Source organism: Pseudopipra pipra, chromosome 5 (assembly GCF_036250125.1).
Source record: "Pseudopipra pipra isolate bDixPip1 chromosome 5, bDixPip1.hap1, whole genome shotgun sequence".
Taxonomy (NCBI): Eukaryota; Metazoa; Chordata; class Aves; order Passeriformes; family Pipridae; genus Pseudopipra; species Pseudopipra pipra.
Window position 1 is genome coordinate 17,183,031 of NC_087553.1, and position 20,912 is coordinate 17,203,942.

At 40.4% G+C, this 20,912-nt stretch overlaps 1 protein-coding gene across 1 annotated transcript in view; it reads right to left on the reverse strand.

The window, feature by feature from the left end:
• The window catches only part of PTN (pleiotrophin), an 80,055-nt gene that overhangs the window by 9,511 nt on the left and 49,632 nt on the right, over positions 1-20,912 (reverse strand). Inside the window, exons 2-4 of the mRNA XM_064654699.1 lie at positions 14,827-14,936; positions 13,184-13,357; positions 12,011-12,172 (exon numbers count right to left, since the gene is read on the reverse strand). Coding sequence (XP_064510769.1) covers positions 12,011-12,172; positions 13,184-13,357; positions 14,827-14,935 — 445 coding nt within the window. The 5' untranslated portion in view covers position 14,936. The remainder of the gene's footprint in view (positions 1-12,010; positions 12,173-13,183; positions 13,358-14,826; positions 14,937-20,912) is intronic.

Sequence of the window (20,912 nt, forward strand, 5' to 3'; positions counted from 1 at the left end):
TCACCCTGATCAACTCACCAGTGTTATCCTTCCTGGAGTAACCAGGTATGACTGGAAGGGTTGCCATGTGCTAGCTCTGACACCGTGCTCCAAAGGCTGACCAGCTGAGAGTACTATGCCAGTTATCTGAAAGCTCAACAGTCCCATAGTCCAACAACTGTAGGATCTGGCAGTTAAGTGAGGGGAAGATCCCTTTGATATACTGTGTCCAACAATCTCACGCAGTTTCACATTCCGAACGTGAAAATTACAGAAATTCAATTCGGGTTAGCACAGACCAGAGGTAATACCTTCGGTTCAGCCATTTCCTACCTGGCATCTTAATGTGGTCCCAGCCTGCCATCAGAAATTCTAGTAACCCATCAAGCAGTGCCCATCAAGCCAGTCTTTATGATGGGGAAGCCACTAAGCTGATCTCCACATCTCACTGGCCCTGCAAAGCGGCTTGACCACAGCAACACTCACCACTGAGCCAGAAGGAAGTAGGAAAATCTGCACAGTGACAGGAACTACCTTGAGCAGAACACTGTCATTTGGAGGCACTTTGGGCCAACAGCACCCTTTTTCACCTTGCCTGCCCCATTAAGTGTTATATTTCCAAAGACAGGCCATGGATCTGTGCACCAACTGTCCGTTGCCTACAGGGAACATGTTTGCTGAAGACAAGTGCTACCAATTATGTTGAGAGCTACTATGACAGAACCACATGACCAGATGAAATTCAGGTTCATGTCAGCTCACACAGAATTTTAATCTGAACCTGCTCACTGCCCTATTTTTTTTTAAGTTAGGTGGCCCAGTTGAGCCAGACAGCAGTTGGAGGTGCCTTTATGAACTATCTGTAGTAGAGTTCAGGATCTAGAGAGGAAGGAGCAAAGTTAAAATCAGGATGATAATCCTGTATTTCAGAAGAGGAGACTTTGGTAGGTTCAGGGACCTGCTCAGCCAGGCTATGTGCCTAACTGTGAAAGAAGTATCCTACAAGCCATTTCTGGTTCATGGTCCACAAACTGGAACATCTCAATATAAAACCTTATGAAAAGTATACAAACATGTTTGATACTTATACTTACATTAATTTAAATACATTAAATGCCTTATCAAAGGTATCCTACAGATACCAATACCACGGCCAGCACTGCTCACATTTGAGGTGAGCAGACTTTGCAGAAGAGGGAATAGACAAGGGTAGCTGTTTGCCTGCTGTTCCAAGAGCACCAAGAGCCCCAGACAAATCACCCTTCCACATCTGGCATGGCTCACACAAAGCCACACTGAGAAAAGTAGAAGTTATGTCTTCTCACTGGCTTCCTTCACATCAAGGAAATACTTACATTTCCCCTCCTTGTGCCTCCTTGCAGCAAAACATAAGTACTGGAAGAGTGAACTACATATGTTTCCGAATATTAACAAGGATGACAAAACAGTCCTCAGTTTTTGTGTGTGTGTTACTGCATACACTTTCCTTCTTCCCTCTTATCCCACAGTGAGGGGCTGCCTAGCCATGCTCTTGCTCATACAGAGGCCAGGATCCTGGACCAGGGCACATGGAAAGAGCAAATTCCAAAGGCCTGGCAGTCCTTGCAGTGTGCAACACCTAAGCACTGCTCAGCCACTCTACTCCCTTCTGAAACCAACACACTTCTTGCAAGAAAAAAAACAAACAGTGCTGCAGGAAAAAAACTGTGTCAATGCACTGACACTGTATTATCTGATCATTCATCACCTGAATAACCCTACAAATTGTTTTATGCCTTAGAATTAGTCCCAGCATTAAAAATTGTGTAGTCATGGATTAGCACTAGACCCATTTCTGTGGGCCCATGATGATCAGTAACAAATATTCCAGTCAGGATCTTACCAAGTAAGCAAATGAATTTTATAAGCACAACTTTCTCTATGCAGTTTGGAATGGCAGCAGTCCTCTTTAAATAGTCATCTTTATTCCAGAGCCTCATTCTTACTATGCAAGCAGCAAATGAAAGCAATTTAGTTGAACAGGAGCCACACACCATTTGAAGCCAGTCTTAATGTATAAGGCACAAAAGAGAGGTAATTACATTTTAATGGAAGTCAAGCTTTGTAAGCCAAGATTTGCAGGCATTTATTTTCATTTGTTGAAAAGAAGGTAACAATTCACTCATGGCACTGCTGAACTCCTGTATGTAAAAGTCAAGCAGTGTCCCTAAGGAAATATAAATCATTCAAAATAGCAGAAGTTGTGCTGAGGAAAGGTTAGAGTAAAAAAATTCCACATCAGATGTTCAGGACACAGTTTTTCCAGGAACTAGCATTCAATCCTACTGAACACAGAGCAAGGTATGTTTTTGAAAGACCTCTCTACCTCTCATTGGAGCAAATTTTCCGAAGTACCAGGTTGCTGTGCTGGTGCAGAAAGCTTCTGAATTTTGGGGATGAAGGGCCAATGCACATGGAATGGACTTTGGTGAAATCAAGGATTTTATCCTTTAGTGAAGAAAATCTCACCCTGCTCTCTAGGAACAGAAATGGTACAATCTTGTGATTTCTACAACTGTAGTAACAAATCCCTGGGTTTATGAAATACCCTTTAAAAATGGTATTTCTTTTTCTTGCAGAGAAAGAGAACATTTCATGGCCATTTAATTCCTGTTCTTCCCACTTTCCTGTTCTATATACAGCATTTATGAATTCCAAATGGTTTAAGAAGGAAAAACTATATTATGATAGCAACTGTGTTCCATAATGAATTCTTCTGAAAAGCCTCTTGGAGCAACTCAGTTCTACTGGATGGGAAAAAAAGCAATACTCCACTAGCTAAGCAGCAGTAGAAAACAAGTCTCCAAGGATTCAATGACCTTAATGTGACTTATACTTCATCAATATATTACAATTTATTATATCCCCTATATTTTAGCTCTGTGTTGTTTAATGACTTCCTCTAGTTTTCTGTGTTCCCCAATTTCTTCACTCTTCCCCATAAGGTTTTGTTCTGCTTCTCACTTTGCTGAAGTTCCATTTTGGATAGACTTTGATTTGCTCCCTGTTGAACACAAGATGGACTCAATTCAAACCTAAAGGGTGCTGCCGCACCTTTTCTTGAACCTGACATACAGATGTAAGATGTTTAAAACCTTCCCATTACCATCCTTACTTAAACTAGTCAGGAATTACAGGGAGCTTTTATTTAAGAGGTAATTTGCTGAAACAAGGATTTTCAACAGAAATGTTTAATTTTGGTGATTTTCTTCATTCACGTATTTGGGAGAAAAGTTTCAAAACAGCTTAGGGATACAAAAGACCACAAAGACACACACATTCTCTGATTTTGCTGGGTGGCCTAATTGCCCAAAGGCAAAGAACATGAAAATTTCATCTAATTTTCTTTACATCTAGGTCACAGGTATCTAAGATGTTAGAATCTTAAGAGTAAGTATGCAGAAGATTGCAATGGATAAAGTTTTCAAACCAAGTCTGTTTTGCAACTGGAGACTGCTGAATGGGTCTGGCTAACTGGAAAATTATTTCCAGAAGCAGCTCACTTTGCTTTTCTGTTGTTGTCTTCTTCTCATCTGCCTTGGGTGTATTTATACTGCTGCTTCTGTAGGATATGGACTTCTTACTGTTCTTAGTCATGTTCTGTGTTCAGCACAAGAGGGACACAGTCCCAGCTGGCTCTTCAGCCCTCTCTGTGTCTATGCTGTACACAAGATCCCTCTTAATGCCAGCAAGACAGGTGCAGGCACAGACTGATATTCAGAGTTTACTCTCTGCATTCACATGTCTGCAGGAGACTGCTGAAAACAGAAAGCATTAATAAAACCTTTGGACTTTAACATAGACCTATACAGCAAAAAGATCACATATTAAGGCAGTATAGTATATATGTAAACCTGAGATCCATGTAATACGTACGTATATAAATATATATATAGTATATATAGATTGTTATTTAGCAGAAAGTTATTTGTGGTATACTGTGAACAGAGAACCTATTTTATTCTGTTAGTTCCTGAAAACCAGGCACGTGCAATTCTCAGTTGTGCTTTCTGCATCTGCCCCAGATGAGATCTACCCTCGGGGCACAGGACACAGGTTTGGCTTTAATCACACTCTGAAGAGTCGCCAGCAAAAGTTTTTTAGTAAGCAGAAATAGAAGAAAAGACAGAGAGATGGCAACGTGGAAAATGAGATGGAGGGGTAAAGAAGTGGGGAAAAGAAAGTAAGTTTGAAAGGAAAGGAAGTGAAGAAGTAGAAAAGGAAAAGAAAGGACAGAAAGAAAGGGACAGGGCTTTCTCTCTGTTTCACTGCTGGGAACAGTAATGAGTGTAAACATTTGCTGATGGCATATCTTTTATCACAGCAAATCCCACAGCTTAAGGCATTTTCATGGCTCAAGGGCACTAACTAATGCCAAGGAGGCTAAGCTGCTCTTGCAAGCCAGGAAAGTGAGACAATGAGCATGTAACAGAATTGGCACACACAAGGGTATTTAAACTTTCACCCACAAAGGTCTGCATTGAACCCTAAAAGAAACTCCTGCAGGTACTAGACAGTTAAATGAGAATTTGTCAAACCCAGTTTTTCATCTTTTGGGACAGCATAGCAAAAAACATAATCTGAAAAACAAAGCAGGGGGTCAGAAAACATGGGGGTTTAGGTTTCCCATGAAACATCACAATGTTTCTCTTTTCAAAAACACTCATAAAAGCTGCAGACCAACTAAAAATTAAAAAATACTTAGTTAAAAAAAAATATTCATTTTCTCCCTCTCCTACATGCATTTCCTGTTCCCTGGAATTAGTGTAGTGTCAATCAGATTAATATTATGCTGTGATCTGGCAAGGCATTCAAATTATTTATCCAAACACTGTAATTTTTCAAGGGTACAAAAGCAGTCTCAAGGGAGACTACAGTGCAAAGCCTCCACGAAACATAAGGAAATGGGAGCAGAAAAAACACCATTAAAAGGCATCCAAACTTTATTAGTTATAGGCTGCACTGGCAGCTTACAAGCAGCTCGAGGCAGATCCACACTGTAAGCACCATTGTGTTTTATTTTTCTTATATGGCTTGCTCTCATTCCCACTTAAATTGAAAAAAATCATATTTCCATATGTTATGGTAGCAAGGAGCCAAAACACAGAGATATGTCACAGAGACCAAAGTTTCCAATGAGTTTTACTTCATCTTGAAATACAAGCCTTGTCCTCAGGCTAGCAAGGGGCACAAGGAAACACAACCAAGCATTTAGTACCCAGTCTCACTGCTCTGGACCACTGCTACTTCTCTTGGTTTTCACATTTCCCAGCGCCATAGGGCATAAATTATTCATGGCAAAACTGCTTCTCACAATGTTTATGCAGTGCTTAGTACAATGGCACCCTTTTTCAGCTGGGGCCTCTGGGCACTCATGCAATACAAATAATCATGGTGATAGCAACAATAATAACAGTCAGCTATGCTGTTCCCACTGGGCATCCACTGCCAGTGTCCTGCCCCACAGAGCTCAGATCACTGTATTTCACTACAGGCTAGTGGTCAGTGCCAGAGGCCATTCTTCAATAAACCTATCTCACCCCTCAAAACAGGAGAAAAACCTCCCAATTTTGCCTTTCAGATTTTTCTTTAGCTATCACAGCTGTTTCCTAATATGAGAAAATCCCTCATTTTTATAACTAATTAGTTTGAGCAGATCCTATTATTCTGCCTCCTGTAATACTAATTATTACACTAGCTGCATGCCTGCACGACTAATGAGTTACATTAAAGATGGGGAATTCTAAAACCTACAGAGGGAGATACAGTATGACTGTGAAGCCAAAACAGGAGACACTAGCACCAAACAAAAGGAAATTGCAGTCCTAACAAGTCATTGCTTTTCACTCTGTGTCCCCTCCAGCTGCTCTTTAGAAGCAGACATTTTGTTACTGCACAAAGGTAAGGTTGAGGGAGGGCACCCCAGAAAAAACAGCTTGTCCAACACGCAACATGGAGTGGTTCGATTTTGTCAGAGCAACACCCAGTTAGTCTGAGCAACAAACAGCTCAGGAGAGCAATTCACTCATACAGCACCACTTTCAGCTCCTTGTAACAACCAGCAGCCAAGTCATCCTGTCAAAGCGCAGTCAGTTGTCCTGGCAGAGCACTGCAAGTAAGATGTTCTCTCTGCAGGTCGAAATCTGCCACTGGAGCTCTCAAAATACACATTTTTCTGCTTCTATCACCAGTAAGTAAAGGCAGAGATATACCTGTTCATTACCACAAGCACATCTCTAAATTTGACACCAAGCTCTCTGAGAAGACCCAAGGTAAGACAGTGTTTGACACTGAGTTAAGTCATCTGATGTTACCACCATCAAAACCTAAGACCCTAATTAAAGACTGCAGTTCAGACACTCACCTTGAAGTCAATTGTCACATTCTGATAATTTTAATTGCAGACCAGGATAAAAGGGAGCAGCAGCTACTAGATGTGTGCCTGGACCTGCCACTGATACTTGTGTCAATTTGGAAAACCATTTAGCCTTTCTGACTTTCAATTACTACTTTTCTTTAAATTGAACTTCCTGAGCTCCAAGGAGTGATAGCAGGATGAGCTAATTGCTGCCTGTAAAGATAGATAGATAAAAGAAACAAGGCAGGGCATATTATTTATATTCCACTAAACTGTTTAGTAAAACTTTTCAAATTATATGAAATTATTAAAAACACACAGAGTGCAGTCTTTCCTCCACTGTAGTAGCACGCATACATGCACACAGGGAACTGTATTGACACCTTGTAGGCTCTAAAATGCTACACCTGATGTGAATTACACAAAAGAGATTACAGCCATTAACAGCTCAGGTAAGTCTTGCCTTCGTGTGGGAAATCTTTCCAAACTCTGCACGTTGGAGGATGTGATGTTTGGTCAGAACTCCGATTATTAAAAGACAACAGTGCTGTAAGCAGTGTTAATGTTTGCCAGTCTTAGCTGGAATTGTTCTCCTATGTGGCAAGGACTGAGCTGAGCCAGGATAAAGTAACTCATAGATCTGATATACTGTGAATTGACAAAAAGTTGTAAAGGGAGATTTATTAAAAAGAACTAAATACAGGAAGGTGAAAAATTTACCAGAAAGGAGCATAATTCAAAAAATGAAGGGTACATTGCAGAAAGGGCAGACAGACTGTTTATTCTATTTAATTTTATCTTAAGCTGAATAACAAATACCTGAAAGTACAAGACTTATGGGGAGAGAGAGAAAGAACGAGACACATAGAATGGGTGTAAAAAGAAGTAAAGCCTATCAGGCAACACAGCTCAATGAAAACAAATTCCTCCTCTCTTAGCAGCTAAAGTAAAATGTTTCCTGAATCCTGACAATACTCCATTCTTCTGCTTTCTAGATGGCTGGAACCCGAACAACCATCAATCAAGTTTGGGTGGCTGTGAAGTAGGACAGATGGAGTATGTCAGAAGTGCTTTGTGCTCTTCAGTGCAAGCTGGCCATTAGAGCAGCCACTTGATAGAAGTGCCCAAGACCTTCACATCTGTCAAGATAGTTTAGGGAGACCCTGAACATCCCTGGCCTTGCAGACGCTGATTAGAATATGCAATTGTATGTGCTGGAGGAGAGGTGGTTGCCTCCACTGGGATTTTTGTGATAAAAATTATCCTTTCAGCCCGCCCAGACTTTATGACAGGCTTTCTCATGACCTCATTTATATACTAAATACACAACCCACGGGGTCTGGGATATCACTGTCACTTTGCTGACAATCTCTCTGTCCAAAGGCACAAGAGCAAAAGATGTTTTTCATTCTATGTTAGCTACACTTTAGCACAGCAGCCCAGGACCAAGTTTCTGACTTCCAGCCTGAGCAGAGCTAGGGAGAAAAGAGCTCATCAGAAAGCCAGATAAAATTCAAATTCTTGGTTCATCATCTGCTCTCACCCTAAAATTCAATATACAGCACCGGACTCCAAAATGCCCAAGTGTCATAGACAATAATCTATAGAAGTCAGATGCTCAGAAGAAAAAGGTACTGCCATGGAGCAATTGTAAATAATAAAAAAAAATATATATATTTTTCTATTTATTTTCCAAAATAATGGGGAGTGCTTCAAAAAGACTTTAACACTTTTCTATGAAAGCTGACTAACAATAAAACAAATCCAAAAAAACACTTAGGTCACCAGTTTATGAAGAAGGCATTGATACCCAAAGTTCATGAGTATCTCCTAGTTTAATTTAGCACAAACTATACTTTTATCAAAAAATCTGCAAAATTATAACCCTTGAGATTTTTCTACATGTATAATTTCACTTAATGTTAAGAATAGAACAAGATCTTACGAACAGCAGTCATTTTTGAAATTGTTAAGTGAGAGGAGAGAGACATATGATTCGTGCTACCAGCAAAGTTGCCATATGTTCACAAGCTGGAAAGATGGATAACCAACAGTAGGGCAGCATCCACAGTTAAGATCAATTTATTTGCAGTTTTCTCAAAGAGCAGAAAATGTGAGGAGGAGCTTCAGGCACCAAGTCACATCAAGGAAGTGTGTCAGGTGAAATTTGATGCACAACACTTCATTGGCGGGGCCTAAACAAAATAAGCTGTCTTACCCACACAACTTTTGGGGTTCTTAACTAATCACATTAACTAATTTTTAAAAAATGTAAGAGTTAGGGAGAATTGTGAAGGTCTTAGATAAAGATGTTTACTTCACATGCAAGCAGTGATCAAAATTTAAATAATAGTTAAAATATTTGGTGGATATAATGACCAACAAAGGTAGTATTGCAACGATATTTTCTTTTTCAACACAGATCTGTAGAGGATGTGCTTGAAATACTGTATACGGTCCAGTCTCTTCATCACAAAAACTATTTTGCAATAATAGAAGGAATTTAGGTAAGTCCAGTAGTGAGTATTCTTATTGCGGATAACTTGTTATACAAAGAAATATGTAAGTCAGAGGTTTCAGCTTTAAAAGATGGCAAGTGACAAAAAGTGACAGAAGATACATATAACTACCATTGATTGGAGAAGCTAAATGTGGGCTTTTGCTCAACTCATTTTCAGTATGAAATCAAAAGGAAAAGTGATATATTGGAGAGGTTACAAACACAAGCTAATAAAAGAAAAATTTCAGTGCACAGGAAAGGAGGCTAGTCAGGAAAATCATGAAAAATGCTTTTTCTGAATATGTCAGTATTTTTCAGTGCAATATTCTCAGTCAGTTCACATCTGCTTTTGGTACTCCTAACTTGTTGCTGTCAGAGATGGTAGCTCTTAAAGCATACACCAGACAGAAAGGTAACCATCCAGTGGTAAAACAGATTCCTGGAACTGATAAACCCGACTTAGTGCTCTGTTGCCAGAGCTCTCAAATGCCAGGAAGCCACTGTTCTGCTACCCCAGGCAATCACAGTAGGAATTGGTGGCCCTTGACCAGCATTTACAGATGTAACTGCATATCAACACAGATCTTTTGCAACATTGTGCCTCAGAAAAAAACGCTGCTGCTTCCAAATAATATATCATAGGCTTTTTCTCTTGTAGTCTTGAGACACTGATGCAAAGCTATGTGTGAAAAGGGAGCCTAATATAAACCTGCAGTCCATTCTAAGCTCTCAGGCAATAATCCAGTTCTTATTTCTCATCTCCAAATAAGGAAATTTATTAAAATTCTAGCTATAGATTGAATGCAGTTTGATTTTTTTCTTTTATCTAGTTGTGGGTAAGGACTTACCTCCAACTCGTAATTTCTTTCACCTCAGGAAGAAAACAAATACTCTCATTCCAGCCAACATGTCAGCACTATGATTTTTAACTCAGAAATAAAGTCTAGTAGGGCAAAACATTTCATACAGTACTAATATGCTTGACTCAATTTATTATTCTAATTCCTCCTACTGGTGCCAACACACTGTCCATTGTAGCTCCTATGTAGTTATACCCACATATCTGCAATATGGACTTAGCCCAGAGCCCAGGCAGGCTGTGTGTGTGTGACTTCCATGTCTGCAGCTCCTACTAATGCCAACAGCAGATGAACAAGCAGGTGGCATGCAGGAAGATTTCTAAAGTAAATCAGGAGAGCAGAACTTCTGCTCACAGTTGTTATGACCAAACCCCCACATTTGTACCTATTTCTCCTTCTGTATTCCTTTGAATCAAATGAAGTCAGATTTCCTAATTAAGTAAAACCCCATATCTGTTTGCTGCAGCTGTCCCAACCTGAGCTTCAGTTTCAGCTATAGCTCAGTGATACCTAGAATCAGTTAAGGTTAACTCCAACCCAGCAATTTCTCAAGCTCTGCCTTCAAAACTATAACTTGAAAACAAGTCTGTACTGCCCAACAGCCCTGCTTTCACAAAACAGTGCTGTATCAACGTCCTGCTTTGTCTCCCTCTCCCCTCTTCTGGCAGCCATTCACAGAACATACTGACTCCATGGGAGCAAGACAAGGCAGAGAGCTACTGCTGGCTCGAGTGGCAGAAGGCTTCTGGCAGCATGATGGGAAGCTTCATTCAATAAACTCATAAACTCCCAAATGCTACACAGGTGTACAAACTTATTAAAAAAAAATTAAAAAATTAAAAAAAAAACCAAACAAGCCAAAACCAAACAAAAAACCCCAACGAATCAAAAAACCACAAACAACCAATAAAAAACAAACAAAAATAAGCAAACAAACAAACAAAAAGAAAACCAATCCAAACCACAAAAAACAGGAAAAAAGTCCTTGCCCCCCAAACTGTTACACAATAAAAATCACACATCTCAAAGCCCTCCCTGCATCCCCACCCAATCATTTCTACCCTCAAATGACGTTTATTGCTGCCATCTCAACTAAGTCAGCTGGTCTCTAAAAAGCTAGTTGTATCCCTTCTGCTTCACAGCCTGTCACTATCTAGGCAAGTTTCAGACTCATCTAATAACTCCATGGATGGTGCACAAGGAAAAGCACTTACAGCTGCACTGACTACAAAGCAGATGGAAAAACACACACGAAAAGCACCTGCAACCTTGTCAAGCATCTCCCTGGTTGCACAAGCAGAGCAGGCCACCTGCAGTTGCTCCTCAGATCAATGGTGCACCACCATCCACAATTTGAAAGTTGCTTGTCCCAGGTGCACCTGTCACACCTAATCACGTTTATTTGTGTTATTATCCAAGTATTCAGAGCCTGGAGTGTGTTAAACCTTGCTGGTTTTAAGCAAACAAATGTCAGGGTAGCATAGCCTGTATAATCCACTTAAAACACATTACTTCTGCATCTCAAACAAGATCTCACAATTTTAGCTCCCACTATAAATCATCCCACACATGTAACACCTGTTACTCCAACAAAAGAGTACATTAAAAGGCTTTAATGATTAAAAAGAATATAAGTTTTTCTAAGGGACACCTGGAAACACAAATGCAGGGCATATGCCTTTATGTGCACTAGGAATTACACTGTCAGTCACATTTAAATAAGAAATATACTTTCTGTACTCTCCTTCCTGCTATATTTGAATAAAGAATAAACAAGCCCAAGGGTGCACAACATTTACATATTTCAGTGTGCACAGAGCAGAATATCCTTTCAATGAGTCCTGTCCAGAAGGAAAGCAGTTCTTTTTTCAACTAGTCATTAATTGATACGAAACAAAACCTATATAAAAGATGTCTTTGTCAAGGGATATTTTATCATGCTATGATTGGTCTGTTCCCATCAACAGGTGAGTTATGAAAAGAATCTGCAGTCTGGCAGTCTTGTCACATAAGCAAACTGGTAGTGATACAGGTGGTCTAAAGTTAAAATTGGAGCTCTAATCTTCAGTTTACCTCGTGTGTGTCACATAGCTTTGACTATAGAGCTCAGGAATAGTCTGTCTGACCACTGAGAGACAGGAGCAGTGCAAAACTGAGGAAGGACCATGAAAGTGCAATCCCCTGTACAACTGAGCTCCCACTGAAGCACGTGGGACATCACAAATCCAGTGATTTAAATGAACTAGCATGCAGCTTTCAGAAAATGGAATTTACCTTGAGGTTTGGGTTTGGTAAGCTTCCCACAGGGCTTTGAGATTGTGACAGTCTTCTGGCAGTCAGCATTGTGAAGGGCTCTCTTTAGGTTTCCAGTTCGAGTCTTCAGGGCCGTATTCAAGTCACATTCTCCCCAGGCCTGGAACTGGTATTTGCACTCCGCTGCAATAAGTAAATAAAGGGCAAGTTTTAAAACACAGTGGCTGAGTGGGAAAACAAAAATATTATGAGTCTAATAGGATACCACAGACAGTCAGTACATATAGACAAAAGGATGTGCAGCTGAGGAAAAGAATCCCAAGAAAAATTTAAAGATTATTTGCGGTGGCAATTGCAGTTTTCCCTCTCCCCAGTGTTCTAAAGTTTGATCCTCTGGCTTTTGCATGGATATTGAATTTTTTCATATAAAAGAAAATACATTCAGCTGTGAATATGATCAATAAACAACAACAACAAAAAGAAGATACAACAACAATGGGAATATCATCTACATTCTATATTCCAATATTTGTACGATGCCAAAGATTACCAAACAAGGCTTGAACAGTTTCAGAAATGTATATGCAACTACAAACTTCTCAGGTCTGAAACTGCAGCACTGATTGTGATGGTAAGGTCACAATAATGTCAAAACCACGCAAGCTGCTTACTAGAAAAAAAGCCAAGATTGCAAGCGTCATCAAATTTGAGTCTTGGACAGACATCTTATCCACAACAGATCTGACATGTGTTTCTAAACTGTTGCACATGAACCTTCTGAACTGAATGATAAAGATGATATACACTGATCTTCATTCACTCCCCCCACTGCACACACTGGCAGCAAGGCTCGTATCACACATCACAAGGTCACATAAAGCCTGTGATAACCATCACAGAGATTCACAGCTGTGAACTTACACTACTGCCTTAAATAGGGTTGGACACCACAGGAGAGCAGATTTCAGCATGCTGGAAGACTGAGTTTATAATTAGTAGGTTATATGGACTCTATGCAGAGGAGCTCTGAAGAGGCTGCCTTCTGATGCCCTACATGTTCTAGCTCTGATGAACTTCAAATACAGGACTAACCCCTTCACCAAGACATTTGCAGAACTAAACAGAAAATACAGGCTTCCTACTCCATTCTTAAAATAAAAAACAAAGCAAATCCCTTAAGAGACTGATGCTTACCTCCAAATTGCTTCTTCCAGTTGCAGGGAATCTTACACTTCTGAGTCTTGGTGGTTTGTTTGCACTCAGCTCCAGTGCGAGTGCCCTCACGTGTCCCCAGACCACAGTCACCATTGGTGGGGACACAGACACTCCACTGCCATTCCCCACAGTCAGACTTCTTCGCCTTTTTCTCTGGATGAAGACAAGGAACCAAGCAAGAGAAGTGGTCAGTACCCAGAGCCTACAGAGATGTTCCCTAAACTTAACCAAAGAGTCAGAGCACCTGAAAGGGTAAATAAGGAAGACATTTGTAACACAATTGCTTTAAAAGCAAAAAGTCTGACATCCTCTTCCCAGTTCTGCAGAGACAGGTCAGCCTCTTTGAGTCCAAAGCAGGGTGATCATTCGAATTCACTCCCACTACCATGTCAGAATAGGGAATCATCTAAAAACCCTCAAGGGTCACTGACCAAACAGGCAGAAGGACAGAAGCTTGCTCAGAAAGGACACTCCTCTGTCTCCAGTAGCTGATGGCAGGCAAATATTCTCAGTTCCAATTGAAACACTATACACTAAACAACTAGAAATATGTTGACATTGTGTATCAGAGGATTTGAGCACCTCTGGGAAACAGCTGTGAGATCCAGTCTTTTGACTTGGTATATACCATGTCACATTTTATGTCAGAATATGACCAAAACTCCAAAGGCAAAAAAACCTGTATGAAGAAGCACATTTGAAGTGCTGTTAGTACAGGTGGGTTTATTGCTCAGGGACAAAAGTAAGGATTGTGATTTCATTTCAATCCTTTAAACCCAAGCCTTATGAGAAAAGACAGCATTGTCACTACTTAGGCCCCCCAAACATCACAAATAACTTTAAATAACCTCATATAAAATTAATTTTCTCCTAAGTTTTGCATGTTTACATTTACATTTTCTCATATTTCCATACAGCCACAATGGTTAGAAAGCCTTTTTTTTTTTTTAGCTGGAACACTAATTCTGATAGACTCACAGTTCATATTGTCTTGAGTGTAAGTAGCCTGTAAATAATATGACCTTAAGAAAAGCACCAAAAAATATGTTCTTTAAAAAATGTCAAAACTGGGTTTGACAAATATGAATTTTCCACCCCAGGCCTGTCTCTCCTGTAATGAGGCCTGAATTCATCACTGACAGAAAGCAATTACCACTGGATATCTGGCTGGCTGTGCCAGCGAGTTAGTTCAAATCTTTGTCAGAGGATTTCCACATCACACAGCATTGGTGTAGTATTGTCATATACAACACTGAACAAGCAACATAACTGCTCTTTCATCACTCCTGTTTGGTTCTCCCTAAGTCAAGCATGAAACTATTCCCGGAGCAAATTTTAAGCTGCCTTGCAATACCCACTGTGTGATAAACCAAGGACTCCAGTCTCTGGGGTTGTCAAGCTGCCAGTTTGCGTGGAAACCACTTTCTGGTTTCCTGTTTAACACAGAACAACATGTCACAGCCACAAATCCCTACCCTGGATGTCAAAACACTAACAAAAGTTAGTGTTTTTTTATATGAGATTCACTTACCTGAATCTCATAACAAAACCAGAAGCATTTGACATTCTCCCACACATGCAATCTGTCTTGGGGATTAACTCTGAATTACACTGGACCTTACCTGGTTTCTCTTTTTTGCCGGCCTCGGTGGTACTCACAGCTGCCAGAATGAAAACAAGTGCCAGGAGGGCAGCTGTGAACATCCGACGTTGCTGTTGTTGCTGTTGCATTCTGGAGATCAATGACAGAGAGGAAACAAAAAGGTTGGTTAGACTGTAAAAAGTGGGACTCCATTGAAAGCAGGTCAAACATAATTAGCTATTGGCAGAACGGGCAATTATCTTCATTCCAGAGAGAATATGGAGATTTTTAACTATTTTCCAGCCTGTATACCAAATCTCCAATATACATCACTGATCTCATTAGATGAATTTTACCACAGGAAGTTCTGTAACTATTGCTCATCTTCTAGAAAGCTATCAGAGAATCAAGGATCCTGACAGGTCTGGAACTTCCCTCTTCTTTTCTGACCTCTGGCTGTGTAAACCTAAGCAAAATACAGACTTCATGTTTCAGCTTACCAATTCACATAAAGTAGATGATTCTATACTCTCCATCTTACAAGGGTTCAAGTTCTTATTAGGCTTAATTGACATCAGAAAAGAGCTTCTTTCAAGAAAACCTATAGAGGTAATATGTGATGCTTTATCTTATTCGTCATTGGTGTGTTGCTACCTACTTCTTCCTTCCCCTGCAATTAGTGTCTCTTCCTAATATGAATTAAGCTAATTGCTTGAAATGCAAAATACACACGGAGATAGGACTTGCATACACTGCTAGAGGCTATCCATAGTATGCTAATGAACCCAAAATCTGGATTGGGGAAGCAAACATTCAAATATAAAAAGGAACTAAAAACATTTGCTTGGTGGTGAAGCATCAATCACTAGCCAGTCACCAAAAGTCATTCAGAGCTTTCCCTTTCACTTTGCTATAACTTGCATTGTCTCATTTTGGCAATGTTTATAGGAAAGCAAGGCCTTAACAAATACATATGTTAAAAATAAGCAACCTCCCCATTTCCTAGAGACACATTTCTATTAAGCAGCCAGATACCAAGATGGTTTCAAACCAGAACCTATAACATTCATGTTACACCAGTCCTCCAAGGAAGTGTCAATAGTGCTAGCCACTCAGATGGCCTTAAAAACTCAACTAGACTCATATTTACAGAAAGTTTAATGGCAACCTGATCTCATTTGCTGAGCACAGCAACCTCAGGGGAAAAATACTTCTCGACATGAACAAAGAACAAAATGTATTTGAAATTTAATTTGGCACTCCTCAGTATTCTCTGCTGGCAACCTCTAGCTCAAATGCAACATAATTGTAATTGACGTGGTAACCAGCAGAGGAATCCCAAACACAGACTTTTAAGCATCTAGCTTTTATATCATGCTAGAAGTCAGATGAAACAACTTAAGAGTTTTGTTGAAATAAAGTTCCTGTGAAGACTGCAAGAGATCTGGAATTCAAATGTCTGAAAGAGAGGTCATTAGCACCAGTTTGGTTTACTTGAAAAGAAAGTACCATTTCCCATCAGGAAGAAAGGACCCCCAGTGTTTCCAGTGAACTCAAACAGAGCCTGGAGCTAGAGCACAAGTCGTGTGTGAGCTTGGGCTTGTTTTTCCCTTTATTCTGCTACATGTTACCACTCAGAGGCTCTCATATTTTACAGAAATCTAATTACTAAATAAATAAGTAAGTAAAAAGAAATAACCAATTAAAAAATAAATATGCAACCTGCCTTTTAGTTCGGCTTACTTCAAACTGGTTTTCCTTAATCAAACAATCACCACTTCCTATGAAGAAAGGCTAAGACAATTGGTTTTGTTCAGCCTGGAAAAGAAAAAGCTTTGAGGTGGCTTAATTGAAGCCTTCCAGTACCTGAAGGGAGCCCACAAGAAAGATGGAGAGACTTTCTATAAGAGCATGTAGTGAAAGGACGACAAGGAATGGATTCAAGCTGAGAGTAGGTTTAGATTAGTTTTAGTCACCATAATATAAGAAAGATATTAAGCTGTCAGAGACCATCCAAAGGAGGGCAACAAAGATGGTGAAGGGCCTTAAGGGGAAGCCATATGAGGAGGGGCTGAGGTCACTTGGTCTGTTCAGCCTGGAGGAGACTGAAGGGAGACCTCATTGCTGTTACAACTTCCTTGTGAGGAGAAGAGGAGGGGCGGGCACTGATCTCTTCTCTGTGGTGACCAGTGACAGGACTCAAGGGAATGGCCCGAAGTTGTATCAGGGGAGGTTTAGGTTGGTTATTTGAAAAAGGTTCTTCCCCCAGAGGGTGGCTGCACACTGGAACAGGCTCCCCAGGGAAGTGGTCACAGCACCAAGCCTGACAGAGTTCAAGAAGTATTTGGATGATACTCTCAGGCACATGGTGTGACTCTTGGGGATGGTCCTGTGCAGGGCTAAGGGTTAGAGTCAGTGATCTTTGTGGGTCCCTTCCAACTCAGCATATTCTGTGATTCTGTAGATATTAGGAAAAATTTCTTTACTGTGAGGGTGGTGAGGCACTGGAACAGGTTGCCCAGAGAAGTTATGGAAGCCCCATCCTTGGAAGGGAAGGCCCATACTTCAAGGCAAGGCTGGATGGAGCTCTGAGCAAACTGGTCTAGCAAAAGGTATCCCTGCCCACAGCAGGGGTTTGGAACTGGATGATCTTTAAGGTCCCTTCCAACCCAAAGAATTCTGTGATTCTGTGATTCAAACAGACTTTCCATACTATTGAAACATCAAACTCCCCACTCAGCCCCTGCAAGAGATGGCCACATTGGGTTTGGGGCTCCCCCCTACATCCCTTCTGCCCACCCCAGGGGCCTAGGATGTGGTCACATCAGGAATCATGGATAATTGTTGCTAGGGAAGCTGCCTTATATTAAGTTGATAGGGACTCAAATTCAAACCTGACTGACACTATTTTCAGCAAAACAGGCAGGGAAAACAGTTGGGTTTGGGAGTCTGAAACATTTCAGAAGCCCTACTAACAAAACTCAACAGAGCCTTAATATAGTATGTTTCCTAAGATTCAAGCTTACCTACAGCCAAAATGGTTGCCAAGTTGTCTAAGGCAAATGCTAAACCTGCAGATACAGCTATAGATATTTTGACTCTCTGCAGAGACACAAGCTGTTTCCTGAAGTGCCTTTGCTACTAGCTACCAACAAGTGAAAAGCCATGTTGTACAAATGGAGACCTTGCCTCACACCACATCAACACCTCAAATATGATGTAACCAGTATGACTACAGAAGATCATGTAACTGCTTTGCACATGATAGATAACAAGGGCTGGTACTCTTACAAAATTAGAAACAACCAATAATGTAGTACCCATGAAATAGTAGATATTTTTTCAGAAGTCCAGAAAATTCCTCTTATCAGAAATTATTCGAGTTCAATCTTCAGTTTTCCTTTCAAATATTTCAGTTGGCAGTTAAAAAGATGGATGAAGACAAAAAATTGTTGGATTGGTCTTGTTTCTGCAAACAATATATTCTACTGAAAATAACTTCGCCTTTTTTGGTTTACTTTTTCAAAGTTCAAAGGAGACAGTTTTTCCTTTTTATTAGATTCTTTGATAATATTTCCAGTTCAACCTTTGATTTAAAGAGCTGCCAAAACTGCTATTAACAATGAAATGATAAGTGTTTCACGATATGCAAAATGGACTCCTCCTCCATATTTTCATTTTTGTAATAAGCCTTCTAGCTACACCAATGGTAACAAGTAAATCTTGTCATGAAGGGAAAGCATGTCTAAAATCCTTTATGACAACCCCCTAAAGAGAGCAAGACAACAGCATTTAAACAAATGGCAGTGGTATTTACAACCACAGAAAGACAATGACAAAAGTGAGAGAAAGGAAAGACATCTGGGGTGGGGGGAGCTCCAGGAAACTTCGGAAGAGAGAAAAGGTTTAGAACCTTTTCTCTAAGAGAGAAGACAGTTTAGAACAGTTTAAATTGGAAGCTGGAACAAGATCAGAAAAACAGAGTGAGTAATCACATAGAGAGAACCAAAACAGGAAAGAGAGAGGAGACAAGTAGTTAATGATAGGGAAACATTAAAACAGAGTGTGTTAAGAAAACATGAAGAGTGTAACAAAGTCAGAAGTAAAGCCCAGCTGAGATGCACCAAGTGACTTCTTGCAGCAAAATTAAGGCACAGGAATTACTTCAGGCTTATAGTTGATTTCAGAGTCAATCTCTGTTTGGGGGTAAGAAGTGAAAGGAAAATTAAAAAATGTCAGGCAATCAGAGAATTAATGAGTTCATCAACCATCCACCCATGGGTTCAACTGCATGTTGAGCACCAGAGAGTCAGGTAGAAGTCACCCTATGGCTGCAATTTAAGTGATCTGAGCAGAGCTTGAGCCTCCCACTTCAAAGCCCGTACTACCTCCAACCTCATTTTATAATCACACTCATCTCTCCTGAACCGGATTCATTAAATCATTCATTTGCTCTGATGAGCACCATCCACATGACTAAGCGGAACGTCTTTAGAAATATCTGAGATTAGCTCAGTTGGTTAAAGCATGGTGCTAAGGTTGCGTTGTGGGTTCAATTCCTGTATGGGCCAATCATTTAAGAGTTGGACTGAATCATCCTTGTGGGTCCCTTCCGACTCAGAATATTCTGTGAAATCTGTGAAATACCTTTCCTATGGACTGCAGCACACAAATCCCGGCTCTACCAGAGACCCAAACCAGTATCTGCACAGTGTAGCACAGTGGCATGCAATCACTTCCATGTGGGTCCAGAAATGCTACTGACACCTTCATGCAGTGTTAGCTTTGTCTATCAGCCCAAGAGAAAGTTTAGTCCATCCAGCCCCAGAAAATGCAGACTAAAGTTGGCAGCCCAAGGTATCCCAAGTTTTTTCATGCTGTGCTCCTTAGACCTCTGGATGTCTGTTAGTGCAAGTCAAGCTTGCCAGTGTGACTCTATCTGCACTCATGCAATTAACTCATACCCAAGGTACTCCATTTCTCACATCTGAACAAGTCTTTCCTGAACATTTCAGAACAAAACAGACATTTTCAGATGAAGTTCTGTCAGCATTATTTTTCCTAGCCTGACTGAAGCTAGCACACGCAGCACATCCCAGGATCACATATGCCTTTTGCAGGTGGCTTTTTTTGCTGCTAATAACTTACATGCACTTCCCTTCATCTGTTCTTTCCAAAGCACCTGGCAAGGTCCCAGATTACAGAAGAGAGCGTTTTATTATTAGTCCATATGAGAGTAATCTACCCCTCTGAAAAATCAGGTTTTCTCATGTGGCTTAACCTATTCATATCCTTCAGCTCTTCCAGCATAAAATGCCAAATGCCAGTTGTGTTGATAATGCTGTTATGCTACACATAGTGCAATACTGTAGGTATTGCCACTGCTAATGATGGCCACAGGCTTTGTAGTGAGTTTGCAAGGGCTCTGGACTGAGGCTTGTAGAGGTTTGCCCTGTCTGAGTGTTCCTTGGCCTGTCCACAGCTTTGTCACATTTGCTTCAGCTGAAATAGCTTTTTTTTTTCCTAATTGACCAACTAGCTATGGCTAACCTGATTTAGTTTTCTTTGTCATTGTGTGGAGCCACACAGGTTTTATGACTCTTATAATAATATACTATAAAAAACACAGGGCTGGTATCTTAGCAAAGGCTTTTAGAAGTGGAGAACAGAATGCAATGTAGAGGAGTACAGATATGCAAGATATGAGATGAGGCACTGGCTTGACAATGGAGAACACACCCACTATAAACAACTGACCCAAGGTCAGATAAAGAAATACAGACCCGAAGTGAGAAAAAGAACACAGAAATACCTAAAAGGTGCCATATCTAGTAAGTTTGGGTATAACATGAACTGCAGACCAGTGAAGAAAGAGAAAGGTATCAAAGCATGCTAGCATACATTAAAAAAAGCAACCCCAAGATGATCTTAGAGAGAGGAAAAAGAAACCAACAACAAGAACATGCTCCTGGCCGAGGACCCCAGATGATGAGAGATCACCATAACAATCCCCATCACCAACACCACAATGAAACCACCAACCTTAGGGCCAACAGGAGCTGAGGAAGGGTCAGCATAACATCAGGAAAAGTAGTTGAATCTAAGTGTATGTATAACAATTGTAAC